Source organism: Lissotriton helveticus, chromosome 8 (genome assembly GCF_964261635.1).
Source record: "Lissotriton helveticus chromosome 8, aLisHel1.1, whole genome shotgun sequence".
NCBI classification, from domain to species: domain Eukaryota; kingdom Metazoa; phylum Chordata; class Amphibia; order Caudata; family Salamandridae; genus Lissotriton; species Lissotriton helveticus.
Genome location: NC_136069.1, coordinates 906,499,398 through 906,522,323, shown reverse-complemented (window position 1 = coordinate 906,522,323; position 22,926 = coordinate 906,499,398). Strand labels below are relative to the sequence as shown.

Here is a 22,926-nt window from a genome sequence, read left to right as displayed (position 1 = left end):
TAGATTCCACTGGTGGCAGCACTATCCCTAAGGATAAAGACAGGTCCTATGACAATAGAAACCTGAGTAAGATTGTGCCCCCCTACAAAGTTGGGGATGATATCCACAAGTGGATGACTGCACTTGAGAGAGCTTGCAAAGTACAGCAGGTCCCTCAGGAGCAGTGGGCAGCAATCTTGTGGCTCTCCTTTGAAGGTAGAGGCAGAGACAGACTCCTCACAGTTAGTGATGGGGATTCTAGAAACTACATGGTCCTGAAGAGTGCTCTGGTTGATGGGTTAGGCTTAACCACTGAACTGTACAGGTTAATGTTCAGAGACACCCAGAAGACACAGACTCAGGACTGGTCTGAATTTGTTGAATGTGCCACTAAGGCTCTGGAGGGCTGGTTGCTGGGAAGTAAGGTTACTGACTATACAGGATTGTATAATTTAATTATGAGAGAGCAAATCTTAAGTAATTGTCAAAATCAGCTTCTACATCAGCACCTGGTTGACTCTGATCTGACCTCCCCACAAGAATTGGGTAGGAGGGCAGACAAATGGGTCAGAACCAGGATCAGGCCTAAGAACCAGGGTGGTGACCAAAAGAAAGAGACTACCAAGCCTCAAGAGAAGGGTGGGGATAAAAGTAAGGAAAAGACTTCCCCAGGGCCCCAAAACTCCAAGGATGGGGGTGGGGTCCCAAGACACTTCTTCAACCCAGAAAAAGCCTTATTGTCATGTCTGTAAACAGGTTGGGCATTACAAAACAGACAGCTGTTGTCCCAAGAATGGCAATAAAGAGAATATACCTCCAAAGCCAGCTCCAACACCTCCTGTTACTGTCAGCAGTAATCCCCCAGGAAGTGGGAGCACACCCAGGAATCTGGGTGGGTTTACTTTTGGAGGACAGGTGGATTCTGGCCTAACCAGGTCCCCTACCTCAGATACTCTTGTCTATGAGACTGGCATGGGGTTTGCCAATTTCACTGCTTGCCCAAACACTTTGAGCAAGTATAGACAGGAGCCCCTCATCAATGGCTTGAAAGTTGAGGCCTTTAGAGACACAGGGGCTAGCATCACCATGGTGGCTGAATGTCTAGTCCCCTCAAGGCAACTTTTACCTGATGCCACATATCAGGTGACAAACATTGATGGAATAGAAACCAATCACCCCATGGCAGTAGTAAATCTTAGCTGGGGAGGTGTCACTGGCCCAAAGAGAGTGGCAGTGTCAGCAAACTTGCCTGTAGATTGCCTACTTGGTAATGATTTGGAAATCTCAGCCTGGGCTGAGGTTGAACAGGAAACCCATTCTAGAATGGTAAATCTCCATGGAAAGGTTAGTGGGGCTGTAATGGCTACAGCCCCAATCCAAGATGTCCTCCCTGAAAAGGTTGGGAGGGCTGAGCAAACCTCAGCCCCATCTTTAGCTAACTTCCCTCCTGAAAAGATTAGCAGAGCTGTTATGATAACAGCTCATACCCAAACTGAGTCTCCTCCTGAAAAGGTTGGCGGGGCTGTGATGGCCACAGCTCAAACTGATACCTGGGTAGTGAAGCCTGAAATGATGGATTACTCCACCCAAACTGAGAGCATTGAGGAGGAAGAGAAATCTCCCTCCCACCAGACTTTAGGAAAGGATCAGCCTCCTCAGGGAACTGATCTTACCCCTGATGAAGGAACTGTCCCAGAGGTTGTTAGGCCTGGCCTGACAGAGCCTCTGATGACAGTGGACCCTTCTCAGGTGGGAACCAGTCTGGAGCAGGTATCCTGCCCCTCTCTACCTTGCCTTGCTCAGCCCAGGGCTGCAGAGGACAAGAAGGACAGTGAGCCCCAAAGGGCCCCCTGTCAAATAAAGCACCCCCATCAACAGATTAGGGGCACCGAAACTAGTAGCCCTAGTGAGGTGAAAACTTTAAAAACTCCTGAGGGAGCCCCCTTAAAAGTAGTTAGGGACCTCCCACAGATGGATTCTGTTGGGCACAGCCAAACCTGGGACCCCAAGGCCCCAAACCTGACCTGTCCCTCCAGTAAGCCAACAAGAGGGACCCAGCCTCCAACTTTAGGTAGCCAGAGGTTGACCCTGAGAGCACAGTGCAACTCAGTCAAAGAAAGAAAGGCACACATGGTGGAGAGTGATTGGAGGAAGCTGAGTCCTACAGAGGGACCTCACTTCAGTACTCCATCCCAACACCAGCCTTTAACTTTGCAAAGACACACCACAGGTAGAGATTCCCTATGGTGGAGACCCTCAGATACCCTTAGGGTGAGGGATTGCTTAGTGGACCATGAGACAGGGGGTAACCAAGCCAGAGCTGGTACTTCCTTATATGGCCACTTAGGCAATATAGGCTTACCTGGTCAAGGATAGCCTTATCTCCTTTCGTTTGGGGGGGGGGGTTATGTAGGAAGGTGGATATCTGACTATGGTTACCCCCAAACTTTTTGCCTGGTGTTTAGCTGGTTTTTGACATAGTTGGCCTGGGATCCTGCTATTCAGGGCCCCAGGCTAATTGCTCTCTCCTTAAAATGGACTCCATGTACCTTAGGTACATACACAATTGGAACTGGTTCACCTTATTGGCCCCTGTAACAGTGTACCCAGGTACCCAGGGCATAGGTGCTTCCAAGGCCTACCAGGGGCTGCAGCATGTATTGTGCCACCCCTGGCCTGGCCTCCGTATTTGACACAACTGGCTGATCACTCAGCTGGGGTAAGTCGGTGTAACCACCCCTTACTTAGGTGTAGTATGCCTATACCTAACCTAAAATGGACACATATGTTCCTATCAGTCACTCCTATGGAAGGCCTCATCAATCCTGGAGGCAGAGTGCTTGGAAATATGTGAGATGGTGCTCTGGCATGAGCTGAGCCTGTCTGAAGCTTTCGGAACCATGTCCTTTAGCTGTTTCATGATATTGCCATACCATATACTCTTAAGTGCATTATGAACCTCGCGGTTAAATGCTATCTTGGGTTTGGCTTTATCAAAACATGTCGAGTAAGGTGTCATACGAATTGGAATACTACCCCCTCTGCCTGTTCTGGCGACGGGGGTAGCATTCCACCCTTCTAGAGGGGCACGACATGTACCTAGCCTGAACCCCGGTTAAAGTTAAACAGAGCCTCAGCATCACAAAATGGATGCTGCCACCACAGACACAAGTCTGACCTCCTGCTGCTGGGAGTCCTTCCAGCGAGGGCAGCTTGGACAAAGGGTTTCCTGCCTGGGGAGGTGCTAGCACCACTTCAGACAGGATTTTGTGTATTGGGTAGGACAGGGCTGAATAGAATCAGACATGCCTGGGGCACACAAGGTGTCCCTGTGCATAGGCCAGTTCAAACCGGTGCTGGGGCTTTCCAGCCCCAGTCCTGGCGCAAAACTGGACAAAGGAAAGGGGGTGTAACCACCCCCCTTCCTGGTTCCACCCAGAGGAGGGACCTAGTAGGTGATCTGGCCCCCCAGATTCGAATAAGAGTGGGAGCTGTGTCCTGAGACTTCAGATCATCCTGAATCAACTTGAAATACAGAAGAAGACTGGACTTCGACATTCTGCTGCACAGAAGACGGAAGAGAATCTCCCTTGTGGCCAAGGAATGACCACCCTGTGAACACAGGCACCAACCAGCAACTCGACGTCTGCTTTGCCGCCGCCTCCTGCCGGAGCCCGAGCCCAGAGCCTGACAAGACCCAGACTCCCAGACTTCTCACCGCCCGATCCACAGTCCCTGCAAAGAAGGGACCCGTGGAGGCACCGAGAGACGTGGGACCGGACATCTTGGAAGACCCCCGAAACGCTGACTGCGCAGCATCAGAGGCACCCTCGACGCTGTGCTTTGGGGTTTGAGAAGCCCTAACCTCGAGCAGCCCTTGCACCAAAGATCAGCCCCCCAGCATCTCCACGATCTGCGTGGGGCCCTTTTGCATCGTGCCACTCGACGCGCCATCCCGGCCACTTGCCACGTGGCTAGCGGCCATCTTGGCGACGAAACCTTCAATTTACACTGCGGGTCTGGTTGCTCCAGACTTGCCCTTGCTCCTGTAAAAAGGAGTACCTGCTCTGACCTTGCTGGTCCGAGTAACAAGCCTTTTTCGATTCCTGCGTGGCTTGCATTAGCCAAGGCCTGTTTGATTCTATCAAGTCGCCGACACCGCCAACAGCGAGAAGTCTGCGTGGGACAGCTCGTGACCGACTCCTGGACGTCTTCGACCCCTCGTGTCCACGTGGCTGCAGAGAGAAGCTACACCTCGACGCCTGTTTGCACCCGACATCGCCTGGTTCCACTCTGGTTCCACGGTAGTCACTGGCTAGTGACTTTGAACATTGTCCCCTCTGCTTTCAGGTCTTCACCTCTTCAGATCCACCCTTGGATCCACCTTAACTCTTCACATCGAGCTCCTGCAGCATCTTCAGCTCCAAGCACCATCGACCTGCGTGACGAAACCCGACACTACTTCGACCCTATGCACCCGCTTCCTGTGGGTGAGGTAACTCAGCTCCGCCGGTGTTCCCACACTGGTACGCACCTCTAGTGTCTGTGTCTCAAGTTTCAGCTTTCTAGGTCACTCGGAAGGTTCCTTTCTAACTAACTTTGTACTTTTTACGCACCATTGACATTGCATTGGTAAAGCGTGCACTTTCCGCACTGCTCCCGAGTCCCGCGGGCCTTTCCCGACTTCTTCACTGCTAGTCCCGAACAGCTCCAGCGATTCCCCAGGCCCTAGGCCTCTTCACTTTCCCCATAGTGGTTCTTATACCACTATTTTAGTATATGGTTTAGGTGGCCCCTAGGGCTCATCCATATTGTGCAACTTTTGTGTATTTAAACTGTGTTTTGTTTTAACGCATTTGCTTCTGTGCTCATAAAGAGTATCAGGGATATTTGTAGTAATAAATCTATATATATTTTCAGTATATATCTGTGTGGTGTCCTTTCATTTGGTATTCAAGGGATTGTGTATGGTAAAACAGCTTGCTTCACAAGCCTTTAAAGAGTTTAGCCTAAGACTGCTTAGTCCATGCTACCCCTAGGATAGCTTGTCTATAAGGTTGACTTTACAACCTGCACCATAAGGGTTGCTTGGCATGATACAAGGTGATCACTAGAACTAGTGAGCATCATATATCAGGCCAACTTCTCACACTGACCCTAAAGTCTCTCTACCTTATTGTGATAACATCAGCTCATTGTGTCAGTAAACTTCAGGCACTTTCGGTGCAACCGCCCTACACCACTGTTTTCCTCTGACAAGTTGGTGGTGAGGGCTCTGGCAGCATTCTTACCAAAAGTCATGGCTTCCTTCCATGTTGGTAAAACAGTCAGTTTACCAGCATTGTTTGCTCACCCTTACCCCTTGGAAAAAGGAGGAGAGGCCCCATGATTTAGAAGCCAAAAGGGCTTTGAGTTTCTCTATTGGTCATGCCAAGGACCATCAACTGGACTACCAGCATTTTATGGGGTTCTCTGGAGTGAAGAAAGGGAGGGCTGTGCAGAAGAGGACCTTGTTGAGGTGGATAGTCCTCTCTATTAAGATCTGCTGTGCGGTGACCAGGAAACAGCCTCAGGAAGATCCGAGAGCACATTCTACCAGTTCTAAGACTTCTACCACTGCTTTAGTATGTAGAGTGCCTCTCCTTGACATCTGCTAGACAAAACACTACTGCATTGACCACTAGGTCTGGCAGGAAGAACGTTTCACTTGCTCAGTCCTGCAAGGCATTTGATCTGATTCCACTTCACAGAACCTCCACCTGGAGAACTACTATGGAAGTAGATGGTCGAAATTCTAATGTGTAGAACATGAAAAATGAGCTTTAAACAATTTCGGGCAACGCAGCTTCTTTTATTTATCTTGTGTGTGGCACTGCAATACACGACACAACTGTTTCTGTTGTTTATTCTCTGCTATAATAAAGACCTTTCAGGCTTTGCTATAATGGGAAAGAGACTTCCCCAGCCCTCCATACTGAATAAAACCCTGAGTAACATTTCATGTTTTATGTGTAAAGCTGAGAAACACTGAACCAATGTAGTGGGATGATGAGAGAATCACTGAATGCATTCTGTGTTAAATGTTTCTATTTGCTTGCTCTCCTTTGGTCAAAAGCCTGTGAACCAAGTCAAGTGTATTACATCCTTTGTATAAAGGCCTATAAAAAAAGTGTGACTTCGCTGTGTGAGGAAGAGACCCTTATCCAATTCTAGGAAGGCAAATCAATGCTGGAATTGCGTTAGATGTGTTCCGAGTTCTTTGCTGTGCTCTTTGACTGTATCTTTATAGACTATCTTAGTTGCTGGCCCAACATATGCATTTCTGTACTTTAATTGCTTGAGTAAACCTTTCAAATATAGTCCCTTTTGTGTTGTTCATTTGAGCAGCACACTTTCCTTTTATTGTTTTGTGATTTTATGTCAGAAACGGGTCCAGCTGGGATCCCCATCGTCCGATAGGGACTACACTGATTCTGGTCCAAATTACCAGCATGCTGGGAGGTTAACGAGGTGGCTTAGCATCTTTTCTAACGTGAGAAGTCTGTGGTTAGAAGTACCCATCAGAAGAGCAAGTTCATTACATTTGTTAACGTTCTTTCTGGTGGATACTCTAACTGCTGATCCCTCCCCAAATTCTCACCTCCCTGGTCTGTGGCCTAGCCTCTTTTTGACATCTAAAAATGTCCTTAGTTAGTATTCAGCACATGGTTAACAACAATTTTTATGCTTAGTTTCTGAGTGCACAGAAGGGGGAAACACAAGAAACTGATGTCAGGAGTGGTGTTTATGGGCAACTCCACTCTGTCACGTTCAAGGTAGTGTGAAAAAGTTTCCGGATCCAGTCTTGGGTCTGGGAAGTATGCTAAGGTGAGGACTTTGCCGTTAGACAGAGTGTCCATCCAAGCAGCATTACTGAAGATAACTTTCTTATTAGATGTTCCCTTGCAATAGGGAGAGAGATGTGAAAAGGATTCTGTAATACCCTTTGCTGCCCTCTCTTCAGTTGGAAAGTCTCTACCACATGAGAGAATTTCCGGATGGATATTTCTAACCACAGTTTACTCATCGTTTGAATATTCTTTAGGTGTCAGACTGAATTTGTAAGCTTTTTTAGCGGACGCGCTTGCTGGTGCGGCGCTAGCTACGCTGTATCAGAGCTTCTCTGGCTGCTAAAAGCGTTTAAATTGTTTTCACTTGCATCCTTGCACATTTGTTTTTAAAACTGCTTTTCTGCGGAATAAATTGCACAGTTAACTGTCTCTGTTTTTAAATTCCCTGTTCTGACTTACCCCCGGTTAGGACCTCTTCCGGCACTTCGCGCCGCGTTCTCACAGCGGTCATTGGTCCCGGTCCACCACGGCTGGTGCCGTTTAAGTGGAGGGCTCTCGTTGACCAATAGCCTGGGGCTTCCCTGGGTGTGACGCACTTCCGGGGACGGCGAAGGTGGGCCTTCTCCCCGTCACCATCAATTTAGGGAAATGCCGGCTCTGACGCGCAGTGGGCGTGCGCAGCGGGCGCGCCAAAGGCAAGCCCGTCTGCGCACGGCTACGCCCGGCCGGGACCAGAGGCCACCAACCCTGGCCCCCTTGTTGTCTATTCTAAGCAAGGACTGCTTTCCTTGAGGAACGAAGTTCACTCGCCGTCCGATAAGTTATTAGCAAAACTTGGTCGTGAGGGCCTGCTGAAAGCACAAGTAAACCTAAGGAAGTTAAATAACGCCGCACCACCGGTAAAACCGGTGCAGGTTCGCTCTATTAAATACTCGCTCACTACAGAGGCACTGCCTTGAAGTCTTCTCACTTCTTCAAGAAGACAGCCTGGACCTCGTATGTGTCACAGAAACGTGGCTTAATGAGTCGGCTATGCCGGATTTGGTTGCGGCGATGCCCCCTAATTTTGCTGCTATTTATTTTAACCTACCTAATGATAGGAGGGGGGGGCATAGCTTTCCTTTTTAATAATGCACTGAAAACTGAATCTCATTGCTCTGAAAGTATAGAAGGCGCCGATCTACTGGGAGTGAAATTTTGCTCCCCTACAGACTGTGCTGTGTTTCTCTTAGTATACCGCCCACCGCATACCCCAACTAGGTTTATTGAGCCCTTCCTGGAACTAGTTCACGATCTCCGTACACGTTACCAAGGAATGGTGGTGCTCGGAGATTTTAACTTTCACTGGGAAACAATCCCAAAGGACGGCCAGGCAAAGCAGTTACAAGAGGCTCTAACCTCTGTAGGACTCTGCCAAATGGTGGGTGGGGCTACACATGAGAAAGGTCACATATTCAATCTGGTCTGGTCTTCCTGCCCGCTGATTGGCCCTATAGTTATCTCTCCGTGCTCCTGGTCAGATCACTATCTAATTGCTGGCCAATATCCTCTCTCCACAAAAAAGATTAATACCATGCCTGAATGGAAAACACTGCGCAGTTGGAAGCAGGTCAGCGCGACCGACCTGACGGCCATCCTACTGCACGCAGATAATCTCTCACTCGGGAAGGATAGTTTGGAGTCTGAGTGCGCCACCCTACTGTCTAAACTTGGGAAAGCCATTGAGGTTGTGGCACCGGCCCGTAAGATCAGATTGGTAGACAAGGGTAAGTGGTCACCGTGATTCAACTCCGCGCTCAGAGAATTAAAACAAGCTCTCCGTCAGTATAAGAGAGAGCATGGCGCAAATCCCATGACCCCAGTGCCCACTCTGCATATGTTCTGAAGTTTGCCTCCTACAAAAAAGCCATCCAATTACGGAAGGCTGAATTTTATGAGGCTGCCATCACACAGGCTGCCAACCCCCAGAAAGAGGTCTTAAGGATCCTAAATGAGTTAAGGAAGGTTAGAATGTAAGAAGCTACCTTCAGTCAAAAGGACTGCCATTATTTTCAATACTATTTTCTGGGTAAGATAAAAGATCTGATGACAGAAATCCATCACACCCCGACCCTGCATTGTTCAATTAAGCCCCCTTACCCCTTCCCTAGGTTGACAAATGTATTGACTACTCTGCCCTTACTCACCAAGGAGCTTCTGTCTATCTTAGTGGGACCTGTGAAATCAGGCTTACAAGCTGACCCAAGCCCCCCTAAAATCTTTAAGATGGCTTGGCCGGGCATTGAGGACAAAGTGCTCTCTCTTCTGAATTGCTCCTTGGAAACAGGGCTTGCTCCCTCCAATTTTAAGGAAGCCCGGGTAATCCCTCTTTTTAAGAAACCTGGTGCCGATCCTAAAAACTTTAAGAATTTCAGGCCAATTTCCCAGTTACCTTTTTTGGCAAAAATCCTCGAACAACATGTACTACACTCCTTTATTCGCCACCTGGAGTCCAATCAGCTTCTCGAGCCTAATCAGGCTGGTTTCAGAGCCCATCACAGTACGGAATTGGTCATGCTTTCCGTACTGGACGATCTGAGACTTAGGGTTGACAAAGTGCCGTGTGCTCTGGTACTACTGGACCTATCCGCGACGTTTGATACTGTTGATCATTGCCAACTACAATAGCGGATTAGGGATCTAGGGATCCAGGGCACAGCTTTGGCCTGTCTGACCTATTTTCTTAGGGACCGCTCACAGCGAGTCCAATTAGCAGATCTGGTGTCCCATCCAGCTACGCTGGTATGCGTAGTTATCCAGTATTATGGGTGTCTTTCATAGATTCACATGCCTGAATCATTCCCCGTCGTCGAGATGGGAGTCCCCGGTACATAGAAAAGTAATGTCCTATAGACATACATAGAGAAAAGTAGGCCTAAGGGCCTAGCCTTAGTAGCCTATCTATGTCCTTTTGTAAAAAGGACCAAACTCCTGAAGGTAGCCAATCAGCTACCACCTCCCTCTAGAACCTTCCTGCCAGGAGCCTCAGTCTCTCAGATTTTCTACCGCACGTTGTGCTAGGGAGTCTCCACCTGAGCTCTCCTCAGGTTTCTTGGATTTATCTCTTTTCTTCACCAAAACTTGGATATTTTCTTCAACAAACAACTAAGGCTGATCACCAGAAGAAGGGTCTGTTCAGAGCCTGTTCATCTTGTGGTAAGAAGAGGCTACATGTCGATAACAAGCATGAAACTTGCCTCTACTGTCTTTATCCTGACCATTCTCCTAAAGAATGTAGGATTTGTAGAACTTTCTCTACTAAGACTCTTAAAGACAGAGATGATGTCATGTCCTCAGATGGCAGTGAAATGGCTTCAGTTTCATCAAAACTGTCCTTGAAGAGGCCAAGGGTTGCTTCCCCTAGCCCTACAGACGTTCCTCCTAAAAAGACTGCCACAAAGTTCTCTGAGGTAAAATCTGTCACGTCTGTGAAGGATGTTCCCGCCTTCAGAAAGCCAACGCAGTCATCGACGACGAGTTCGTCGACGTTTTCTTCAAGAAAAACCACCTATGTCTCCACATCGACGACGACGGTGTTGACTACAATGGCGTCGTCAGCCTCTTCATCGACGACGACGACCACTCAAACGTCGACGGCGGGTAAGCCACTGTCATAGATTATACTTATAAAAAAGCAATCGACGTTGATCAAGGTTCCGTCGACATCATCGACGACGACACCGTCGACGACGAGACAAAAACCGTCGACACATACACCGTCGACGAAGACGCCATCGACATCTGGCGCTCCGTCGACGAAGACATCGACGACGGTAAAAGCAACGTCACAGTCACCGTTGACGAGTACGCAGTCGACGACGAAGGCACCGTCAACTAGCACGCCGTCGACAACGAAGTCACCGTCGACGCCGAAAGCACCGTCGACGACAACATCGCCGACGACCGCACCGTCGACGACCTCATCGTCGACGATGGAAAAACAATTGACGTCAGCACCGTCGACGACACCGACGACGACGTCGTCGACGACGACAACATCGTCGACGCCATGGAAAAAATCAGATTTGATACCGCCAAAAAAGATTACTAAAAACCCTATTACACCAGATTTGACATCTCCAAGTAGGGTACAGAGATTACCCCCATCTTGTCTGCTACAAGATGATGAATCAGAAGATGACCAGTTCGATCAAGCTACGAGCCCATCGGATCTCATTGTGAAATGCCAGAGCACAGATGACGATGGAGATCAGGTCATTTTTACCGAAGAGACTGTTCACGCACAAGTCCAGTCACAAGTCACTCCCATGATCTGCCTTCCAGCAGCTATAGTCACCGATCTACAATTCTTGATCCAAGACTATAAAAAACGATTCCCTGAATCACCTACGGCCTTCTACGGAGAAATCTCCAGCATCATCCAGACCGCAACCATCTCCAAAAACAAGACCACCACCTTGGATATTCCTCAAGAGAGGGAAACAGTTCATCACATTCAATCTTCTGATGAAGAGGGCGAGGAACCAGAAGAAGGGGATGTTTGAGACGACCTGTCCCATAACAGAGACGATGAAGATTATATCGCTCATTCTCCAGCCACACCTTAACCCAATACTTCGGAATCTCCGCCACTGGATATTGGCGGATTCCATAATTTGGTAGAGAGAGCAGCCACTAGGTTCCACATGACCATGGAATCACATGAAACGGACTGTTTCCTATACGATTTTAAGGATCCAATCAAGAAGACGGCTAGATCAATTCCCATAATAGATCACATTTGGGAACAAGGTCAGCAACTAATGCAAACACCTGCATCGGTTTCAATAGTGGTACCTAGACTGGATAAGAAATATAAGGCACCAACAACAGCACCTACCTGCCTTAATACACATCCTAAGCCGGATTCTGTAGTCACCCAAGCCGCACAAAAGAACTCTAGGAATCCGTCCTCTCCACTGTCAGCACCACCAGACAAGGAGGGCAGGAAATTGGACGGCATCGGCAAACGTTTTTCTACAACGTCAGCAATGACAGTCAAGATAGCCAACGCCATTGCGCTGCTAGGCAGATATAACAGACAATTGTGGGAAGACATTGTCCCGTACCTAGCAGAAATACCTACAGAATTGAAGGATGAGGTTCAATCGCTCCTTCAGGAGGGACAAATGTTAGCATCAGAAATCATCGATTCTGCTGTAGATGTCGCAATGACAGGATTTAGACAGCTAGCAGGTGCAGCAGTTTTGCGCAGACAAGGATGGCTAAAAGCAACATCCTTTCGCCAGGAGGTCCAAACCAAAGTATTGGACATGCCCTATGACGGACAACACCTATTTGGAGAAAAAATAGATGAGGCCTTACAATCAAAAAAGACACGGACACAGCGCGATCTCTCGGCACATTAGAATTCAGAAACCAGTCCTTTCGAGGGCACAGGGGCAGGGGTCAACCCTCTTACAGAGGATCATATCAAGGAAAATCCTCTTATTCCTATACTCAAAACCGTTCGCAATACCAGCAGCGGCAACAGCAACAAGGTCGCCAGACCTCCTACGGAAGATCAAACTTCAGGGGGAAAAACCAGAGGAAACCAGCCGGCGGACGCCAATGGCCATTTCCAACAGCCAGTCCCTCCACCATCTCGTTCTTTCAAAATCGGAGGAAAATTGACACACTTCCTCCACCATTGGAGATTAATAACAACGGATCGGTGGGTACTCCAATTAATCCAACACGGACACTCATTGGAATTCAGTTCAATCACCCCGTTAACTCCTCCTCGCAAGATTCAACACAGGCACCTAAGATTACTCCTTCAAGAAATCTCTTCAATGTTACAAAAAGGAGCAATAGAGCGAGTTCCATCAGCTCAAAAAGGGAAGGGATTTTATTCCCGCTTCTTTCTCATACAACAGAAAAAGAAGAAATGGAGGCCCATACTAGATCTCAGGGCACTCAACACATTCTTGAAGAGCCAATCGTGTCGGATGGTGACCATCCAGGAAATCTTGGGATCTCTAGAGGAAGGAGATTTTATGACGTCTTTAGACCTGCAAGACGCATATTACCATATCCCAATACACAGGTGCCACAAAAAATTCCTAAGATTCGCAGTAGCAGGTCAAAACTACCAATTCTGTGTCCTCCCATTCGGCCTCAAATCAGTGCCTTGCATTTTCACGAAGTGCCTCGCTCCCGTGGCAGCTTTCCTACGTCAGCAAGGACACCAGGTCTTCCCCTACCTGGACGACTGGCTGGTGAAGGCACCATCTATGACAGACGCACAAATGTCTTCCAACGCCTGTCTCAATATTTTCAAACGTCTAGGTCTGACACTCAACTACGAGAAGTCAACTTTACAGCCCTCCAAGGTCATAACATTCCTGGGGGCGACTCTAAATACGACCTCTTCCAAAGCATTCCCGTCTCGGGAACGGAAACACAAACTAATCACTCTGGCCACCGCAGTGTCTTCAAGGAACACCATCAAAGTCCGCACTTTCAAGTCCCTCCTAGGGATGATGTCCTCTTGCATACTACTCATCCCACACTGTCGGCTCAGAATGCGCCCCCTCCAGGAGGCCTTGACCAAGCAGTGGACTCAATGTACAGGTTCTTTCGAGGATCACATCATCATTACTCGAAAAATAACCAAGGCCTTACTCTGGTGGAAAACAGCCAAGAACCTATCGAAAGGTCTAACGTTCCTGCTGCCTGCAACTCCACATGTCGTAACTACAGATGCTTCTCTAGAAGGATGGGGGGCAGTCCTTCAAGAATTACAAATCGGTGGCAAGTGGACAGAACAAGAAAGGAAACTACATATCAACCTCCTAGAACTGAGGGCGGTTCTCCTATCTCTCCAAGCCTTCCTCCCTCGCATCAAGAATTCAGCAGTGCTTGTAAGAACGGACAACACAACAACAATGCACTACCTGAACAAGCAGGGAGGGACACGTTCGCTAACACTATCTCGCGAATCGCAAAACATCTGGAACTGGCTGGTACACAACAACATCACACTAACAGCAGAGTATGTCCCAGGCAAGGACAACGTCATAGCGGACGCTCTAAGCAGACAGAGGTTTCTGTCCCACGAATGGGAACTCAACCAACAAGTGCTGAACAACATTTTCTCGGAATGGGGGAGACAGCAAATAGACCTCTTTGCCACCAAGGAGAACGCCAAATGCCACACCTTCGCAAGCTGGCATCCCAAACCGCGGTCACTAGGAAATGCATTTTCCATCGCATGGCGCAACGTGTTTGCGGACGCGTTTCCGCCATTTCCCCTGATAACGAGAGTAATTCGGAAAATGAAAACGGACCACTGCACCTTGATCCTCATTGCCCCATACTGGCCGAGGCAGCATTGGTTCACGGACCTCCGTCGCCTCTCAGTTCAACCATCAATCCATCTGGGCCAACATCCATCTCTACTCTCGATGTCCAACGGCCAGGTACTCCACCCGAATCTGAAATCTCTCAGATTATCGGCATGGCTCCTGAGTACAGAGAGTTCTACTAACTAAACATCCCGCAGGAGTGCAAGGATGTCCTAGCTAAGGCAAGAGCAGACAGCACAAACAAGACTTATTCCCTGAAATGGAAACGCATTTGCGTTTGGTGTAGGGCCAACGATCTCCATCCCTTAAGGATCACTCCGGAGCAGTTACTACCATATTTATTACATCTGGCACAATCGGGACTTGCCCATGCCTCTATCAGAGTTCATCTGGCAGCAATCTCCCGCTTTACAAGAACTTCAAAAGGACCCTCTCTGTGGTCCCACAGATTAATAAAGCAATTCCTTAAAGGGCTCTATAGATCATTTCCACGGCCACGAACAGTTCCACCAACATGGCACCTTAATGTGGTACTCAACCAATTGATGAAACACCCGTTTGAGCCCATCCATAGGGCTGATATGAAATACATTTAGTGGAAAACAGCACTTCTTTTGGCTTTGACCTCAGCGAGATGGATCAGTGAGTTACAGGCTCTTTCCATACAAGATCCTTTCATGCAGTTCAAAGAAGACAGAGTGATTTTGAGAACTAATCCTCGCTTCATTCCCAAAGTCCCCTCTGACTTCCATTTAAATGAACCACTCGTACTCAGATCATTCTTCCCAAATCCCAGTACTGCAGCTGAAAGATCCCTTCACTCTTTGGACCTAAAAAGAGGTCTTAAATTTTACCTAGACAAAACAAAACATTTCAGAAAAACGAATCAGCTTTTCATCGCTTTCAGCAGACCAAGAAAAGGCATGCCACTTTCCAAACAAAGCATTTCACGATGGATATCATCTGCAATTGCCTTTTGCCATGACAAAGCCGGACGTCCGAGCTCATTCCACAAGAGCTGTGTCCACATCGGCGGCACTATTCGCTGGAGTGCCTATTCTGGACATTTGCAGGGCAGCGACCTGGAAATCGCCGCACACATTTACCAGACACTACTGCCTGGATACGGAACTGATGCAGGATGCAGCTGTGGGCCAGGCTGTACTTCGCCATCTATTCCAGTAAGATGAGCCTTCCTCCTTCCCACCATCCTGTACTGGTATGCACATTTATTTACTTTATTCTTTGTACTTGTTGATGGTTACTAGTCTCATGATATGTATTATCTCAGACTGCTCATAATATTCCATCACAAATGTGCATAAGGTATTGCTTGCTACTCTGATTCAGGCATGTGAATCTATGAAAGACACCCATAATACTGGATAAGAAATCCGTTACTTACCTGTAACTGCAGTTATCCAGTATTGGTGTATTTCATAGATTCACATGCAACCCTCCCGCCTCCCCAGGAAGGTCTCATCTCTCCCTCTATAACATATATTACGTCTACCTAGCTTGGTGCGTACGAAAATCTGAGAGACTGAGGCTCCTGGCAGGAAGGTTCTAAAGAGAGGTGGTAGCTGATTGGTTACCTTCAGGAGTTTGGTCCTTTTTACAACAGGACATAGATAGGCTACTAAGGCAAGGCCCTTAGGCCTACTTTTCTCTATGTATGTCTATAGGACATTACTTTTCTATGTACCGGGGACTCCCATCTCGACGACGGGGAATGATTCAGGCATGTGAATCTATGAAAGACACCAATACTGGATAACTGCAGTTACAGGTAAGTAACGCATTTCTACCCCAGGGTTCAGCCCTATCTCCCCTGCTTTTCAATGCCTATCTGCAGCCACTAATTGCAGCACTGAATCAGATGGACTGCAGGGTTTATAACTATGCCGACAACACTCAAATTTTGATCCAGATTGACCATTCAACTAGGGCCTACCTGAGAATGCAAGATATTCTCAAAATCACCATCAACTGGATGTCGGAAAATTCGCTAAAAATCAACCCTGAGAAAACTGAGGTTTTAGCGATCACCACAGTCTCAAACCCCTGGAATGACCTGTTATGACCTTCAGAACTGGGGCCCTTTCCCAAATCTGCCGTGACCGTAAAAAGCCTTGGTATCAAGATTGATGCCTTGCTATCCATGACACAGCAAGTGTTGGTGGTGGTTGGAACCACTGTGGGCCTAATGCGTCAGCTTCGGAAACTGTCTCCACTGCTGTCCTTTGCCACCCTTAAACTGGCAGTTTCAGCCTTGATTCTATCACGTCTCGATTATGGTAACTCTCTAAATTATGGTCTACCAAAAAATCTTCTGGCCAGGCTTCAGGTGGTAATGAACAACGCGGCGAGACTAATCTTAAAAAAAAAACAGACATACACATGCCACGCCCTTACTGCAGGACCTACATTGGCTCCCGATCATACAGATAACTAAATTTAAAAGTCTTTGTATTGCGCATAAGGCTGTTCATGGCTCAGCCCATAGCTACATTAAGGACCGATTGACTAATTACACCCCGAGTAGGGCTCTCCGGTCGGCAGACGCCTGCTACTTGGCCTGCCCCCGGTATAATTGCTCATCCTTGGGTGCTAGAGCCTTCTCGACCATAGTCCCTCAGGCATGGAACCGCCTCCCTGTTAAACTGCGTAAGGAAACAAATCTCCTCCGCTTCAGGAAGAGCTTGAAAACTGTACTGTTCTTAGAGTCATGGGGATCACTCTGAGCAGGTCACTTCGCTCTAAACTAGTACTGGACGTCCGCTGATAGCGCTTAGAGACCTCTGGGTGATAACGCGCTTTATAAATTCATATTAACATAACAATACCCCTTCATGCCTGTAAGCGGCATTGTACGTCTCCACACCATTTTCATTCCACTTCCGATGTGACTTACAGAATCACATATAGGGCCACTCACACATGGGACATATCCTTTCTTTCCACTCAATCAGCTGCGGATCTGGAGCGATCACTGGTCACTTCACAAAACTTTTTTCTCGAAATTCTTTTAAAAATCCAGTGTTTAAGGGAAGATTTCACCTCCCAAGACTACAAGGTTTAAACCTTGTAGGAACTGTCACAAGCAAATGTGTGTGACAGACCCTATTAAGTCTGCTTGTGGTATCTGGGGCCAGTACACTAATCCTAGGTCTGCAGTAACTGTCCTCTGATGAATCCCAAGCCTATATGGAACTCTGAGACGAAGTGCTACATTTCTGAACACCAAGACTCCACACTGTGACTGGTCACAGGGAAGGTCTTGTTCCTCAAGTTGTTCCTGTGGCTGATCATCGTCGCAGGCAAAGTCTCTGGGTAAGTCACAGTAAAAGCATACAAAGTCTAAATACAATTGGCACCTTCCTGCCATTCTCAAACTCCAGAAAAGAGATAAGGGTGTCAATGTGCCTCCAGAATTTTTTCCCCTCGGAGTCAATTCCAAAGCTTGTCCTGAGGCAACCTAAGTTTACAGGGCCATCTGCAACTCCACAGCAAATCTAAAAATTCTGTGAAGCCATGCTGCACCTCTTTGGCACAACCAGCTCCTGCAGGCCTCTGGGCCTCAAGGAACAGCAAGATTTTCCAACTGGGACTAAGCCGGCACATGCACCCATGGCACCAGTTGGACCAGCTATGGGCTCTGCGCCAGCTTTGCTGCCTGCTCCGATCCTCGTGTCAGGGAAGTTCAGACCGTGGAGATTCAAATTTGATGCCAGACAACAAAGCACATCCTATTGTGCTCTCTGACTCAGAGTCAACATTACTTTGGCCAAGGCCATGCACTGATTCCCTTGAGCCTCCGCCTTTGTCAACCCTTCAGATTCTGATACTTTGCCTTAAGGAAGGGCCCAATCCAGTCACACTTCATTTGGAACGGGATCTTACAATGATGCATATGACGCTGGTGATAAATTAGCCAATCGTACATAGATGACGGTTGGTACGAGAACCTTCATGATGCCAGTGGTCTGGACACCACACCACTGGGCTAGTTTCACCTTTGGGCCGTGCCATGGAAGTAAGCTCCTCTTTCACCATAGTCATGCGACGCGTGCCTCTGCCTCTCAACCACCAGTTACCTAATATGAAGCCCTGACAGACACCCTTCAGCCTTTTCCCACAGACCATGTGGACAACAGGGGCAGCACAGCCTCCTGTCCTTCCTGCAGCCTCAACGCATCTTTAGCCAGTTCTTCGGGGTAACACCCACCCAGTCGGGGCAGGAGCTGAAATTTTCTGCCAGGATGGCGGATAATAACTTTAGACAAGTGGGTCTTACAGATTGTCCAGCGGCTTTACGCCCTTCCATTTCTTGTCACCCCACCGCACCTTCCACCAACCTCAAAACGATTGAGGACCAGCATATCCCTCTTGCAGCAGGGAGTGCAAGCTCTTCTGGTAAAAGGAGCCAATGAGGGGGTGCCAGCTTCAGAAGTAGGCTGTGGTTGTTAATCCTGCTGATTTCTTGTGCCACAGAAGGACAGAGGCCTTTATCCTATTTTAGGGAGTCGCCCTATCAATATCTTTCTGCAGAAAGACAAATTCAAGTTAATCACTCTGGCCCAGGTCTAGGCTGCCTTTGACCCTGGATATTCATGATAGCGTTAAACCTGTAGGATGAGTCATTGAAGCATACCCTTCCTGCAGGCCCTCAGGCACTATCTGCAGTTCCTTGAAGGGCATACGCATTTTCAGTTTGCTCATCTCCCTTTTGACCTTATTATTGCCCTTCAGGTGTTCTTGAAAGTAATGGTGGTGGTTGCAGCACATCTTAAGAGGTCATGGTTTCCACTCTTCCCATACCTTGACGAAAGGCTGCTGAAGGTTGACTCAACCGAGGCAGACGACACCCACCTCCAGAGAATGGCGAAGAATCTCTTTTAATTGGGGTACACTACAAACGTGTGCATGTCACGACAGACTCCTTCACAGATGCTCCCCTTCTCAGCCATTCCGTATACAGTGCAGTTGTGTGCCTTCCCCCAGCAATGGAGAACTCAAGTCATTCGAGCTATGATACAGATGTTTCAGCCCCGGTCCTGGGTTTCCAAACAAAGCATTTCACGATGGATATCATCTGCAATTGCCTTTTGCCATGACAAAGCCGGACGTCCGAGCTCATTCCACAAGAGCTGTGTCCACATCGGCGGCACTATTCGCTGGAGTGCCCTTCGAGCCGCTTTCTGTGCACTTTAACTCCACCTTGCTCTTTCCTGTTTGTTCACTTCCACCCCAACCACATTGCTTTGTCTCCATTTGCTCCCTTGCTGGTCCCTTGTGTTGCTACTGCTCATCCACACACTCTCTGTTGCTTCCCCCCGCATGCCCTCATTTTGCTTCTAACTGCCCTGCATGTTGCTTCCCTTGCGCTCCTGTTGCTTACCCACTCTCCATGTTGCGTCCCCTAGCTGCATTGTTTACTGCATAGCTAAAACCATTGGCAAAGCCAGTGGGTCCTAAAGGTGAGACAAATTGTCCTTGCTAATGCTTGTTTTCCTTTGCACCGTTCTTTTTTTCTATCATGTACAGCACGACCCTCTCTTCCTCCTCATATGCCGGAACCTCAGGAGTTTTGATTCTGCGCCAGCGCTGTTGTGTTTCTTTTTTTTTTTACTGAAAAATGCTAACACAGAATACCTTAAAACCTACATGTTATAGTGCACTAGACACAGCTGTTTGTTTGGCTCAACTCCAGGCTGAGCTGTGTTTTTGTAGGGTCTTCATGGTGGTTGGATTAAATAAGCTAAGCAAGCTTTTATTCTACATAGAAATGTCTTCGATGTTAATTTCCTCTGCCTAAACTTCAGTCATTAAAGATGTAATATGTGAGGTGAAGCCACCCAGTATTTTCACATTTCTGCATTAATTTTCATTTATTACTTGCTTTCTTTCTTTAAACAGAATGTTTCTAGATTTTTGTGACCACTTCCATGTCTGCCATGAAACGTTTTATGTATATAATACTAACCGCTCTTTTTTTTATAACCCCTTCATTGTTTGTCTTCAAAAGATTTTTATGGGAAGCCGCTGCCTCCACTTGCTCTACGACAGCGACCCAACAGTGAAGCTCAGGATGTGATCTCCTAACAAGACGCTCAATTGTAGTTTCGCAGAATATTTCCTTAAAAAAACGAAAAGGAGCCTTTGATGTGAGCTGGAAGTGACTACCAATACATAAAATTTCTATGTAATCCGGAGACGGCAACTTTTTTCAGAAATTCTATGGTCCACAGCCTATGGCTTTAATGATTCACTGAAGCGAATCCTGACAAACCGCAATGAGCTTTAAGATAACTTGCGTATGGAAAGAGATAAAGGTCCATTTTACCCGCCAGTATTTCCAGTCACAGCATATAGGGTTGCAGACTAATCCTTCCGACCTGCAGTGATTGGTACTTGTCAACATCAAAACCATGTTTTGGATGTGTATATCAGAACAGTATTTTTATAGACCACCACGAGTCGCTTTTGGAATCTACATGCACTTGGCGAAAATGGTATCCAAGTGTGGCTGAAGAGTTAGTAATATGTTGATGGTTTTCGTTATATTTTTTAGTCTGGTCCCACCTGCTTTTTCAGAAATGTAAATAATGTAACTACATTGTCCAGACAATTGAGCTGGTAAGAGTAGATTTTATACAGCATTTAACTGTACAGCTTGTATAGATCCTATTTATGTTTTTTTAATGCTCTGTACCAGCCATTGCTTCTTTTACATATCTGCTTTTTCTCTCAAAATCCTCATTGTCCACATGAAGTGTTCCCAACAAGATTTGTTTAACCGGTACTCTTCATGATGTGGAGTTGTTCTTTGAAATATATTTAACAATATATATACAGTGACATCATTTTTAATTTATATGGCATTTTGCAGTTCTTGTGTTTTGTTAATTTGTTTTTATTGCACTTTAAAATTAGTTCATTGCAACTAGTGCCAACTTTAAAATTAGTATAGTTAATAACAACTAGCGCCATCACTTTTTTGTGTGAGGTAAACTCCGTAATGGTCACCACAATGGACCCAGTGTTACTAGGAGACCAGCAACAAAAGAATCATGGACTGCCTTTAATATTAAACAGTCCGATAAAGTTTCGTTTATTCCACCTTATTATACTGGCACTTAGAAAGAGGCTAGACGATACATTATTGGTACACTTGTGGAAAATGGGCTGCTGTGCTTCAAATTCTGATGTGGGACCATCTAGCAAAGCAGGTTTTCTTTAAGCAGGAGGTTATTAATATATTAATACAATCTCTGCCTACTGGAATGTAGCATCACTCATAGTCAATTGGATGAGCGTATTGATTTGAAATGACTAGGCAGTCCTTCAAAGTGCTACCCTTTTCCTAATTCCATAATTCCTTGAACACTGGTATCATTCCATTTAGAGTGAAGTTGAGGTTCTGGTGCCTGAGTAGAAGAATCAGGTCACAGTTGCGGGATTCTGCTTTTACTGTGTAGAACACTGTGTCACATTTCTCTGTTCCTTAATCATTTATTATTGAGAAATCTTTACAGTAAAATGCAGATTGGTAGAAATGTAATCCTTAACAGAAGGATACCTGGAGCTTTGACTATAGGATAAGGCTGGAACAAGTGTTTATTGTGTTTCCTCAGAGGCACAGAACTGTTCATGGATTGTGGGAATGCAGTATGAAAGTGGAGCTTTGGCTCTAGGATACTAGGGAACCTGCCTCTCCACTGTTGTCCTCCCTTTATTGGTTTTTAAGCCTTAGTCATGCAAAAAAGATTTAATATTTAATTTATTAAGAGGTAGCCGAACCTGTGTTGTATGTGGGGGAAAAACTGTTTTTACGGGCAAATACAAAACCACCGTTTTTATTGTTATGAGAATCTGAAATCATTTTGCGTCAAGTTCATGATAATGATTTGAATATCATATAGAATAGCAATAGTGCAAAATAAGGTCAATAGAGAATTTATTTACCCTATTTGGGATGAGAAAAACACTGGTTTGTTTTAATTGTTCAATGGTGACTTAAAGAGTGATTAGCTGTTAAAACATCTCAGGTTTGTCAATCAAAGGCGGTTTACAACATAATGTTTGAGTAAGCGACTCACTCCAATATTCAGTGCAGTAAGTGCAATCAATAAACATAAGTTTTCTTTTTATACTCTTAATCAGGATTGAGTAAAGAAATTGTGAACTGTGAAACAGATCAAAGTAAATTGCAGTTACTATTAGCATACATATCCATTCTGAACCAACGTTTTGGAATTAGAATATTATATCTACTCTATGCTCACTACATTCTTAGAAACAATTGGAATGAAGCTTTCCATACAGAGACACATTCAGAATCTCCTTACTAAGTAATTTTCAACTAGTGCATCTGTTAATAGGTGACAACATGTCACCCAAACGTCAAGAATCAAGTTTGTATTTAGCTATTGAACTGAAATTTGTTTTTGGGGAGCATTTGTTAGTTTAGGGTGTTTGTGGCTCAGCGTTTGACGATGCAGTTCTAATGAGGCATGAGTACGTCAAAACACTTTATTCTTCATCCAGTGCTCCACTATTAATGCCACAACTGTCTTAAAACTGCTCTTTAGAATGTTCGAATAATGCACCTTGCTCCGGGGACGTGCAGGCACATAAACAGGGTCAAAAAGGAAGAACAAGGGAGAAATAAGGCATAAGGGATGAGACACATAGCAAATAATCCCAAATGACAATAGTTCCTTACACTACATCGTCGTCACCCCATAGAAACTGTTAGACCTTGA

General features: G+C 46.5%; 1 protein-coding gene across 4 annotated transcripts in view; it reads left to right on the top strand.

The window, feature by feature from the left end:
• Positions 1-22,146, top strand: part of ARL13B (ARF like GTPase 13B) — a 669,439-nt gene extending 647,293 nt beyond the window's left edge. For all 4 annotated transcript variants that reach the window (XM_078657718.1, XM_078657719.1, XM_078657716.1 and 1 more), the window contains one exon: positions 20,187-22,146. In XM_078657718.1, coding sequence (XP_078513844.1) covers positions 20,187-20,263 — 77 coding nt within the window. In that variant the 3' untranslated portion in view covers positions 20,264-22,146. The remainder of the gene's footprint in view (positions 1-20,186) is intronic.
• Positions 22,147-22,926: the final 780 nt, after the last annotated feature.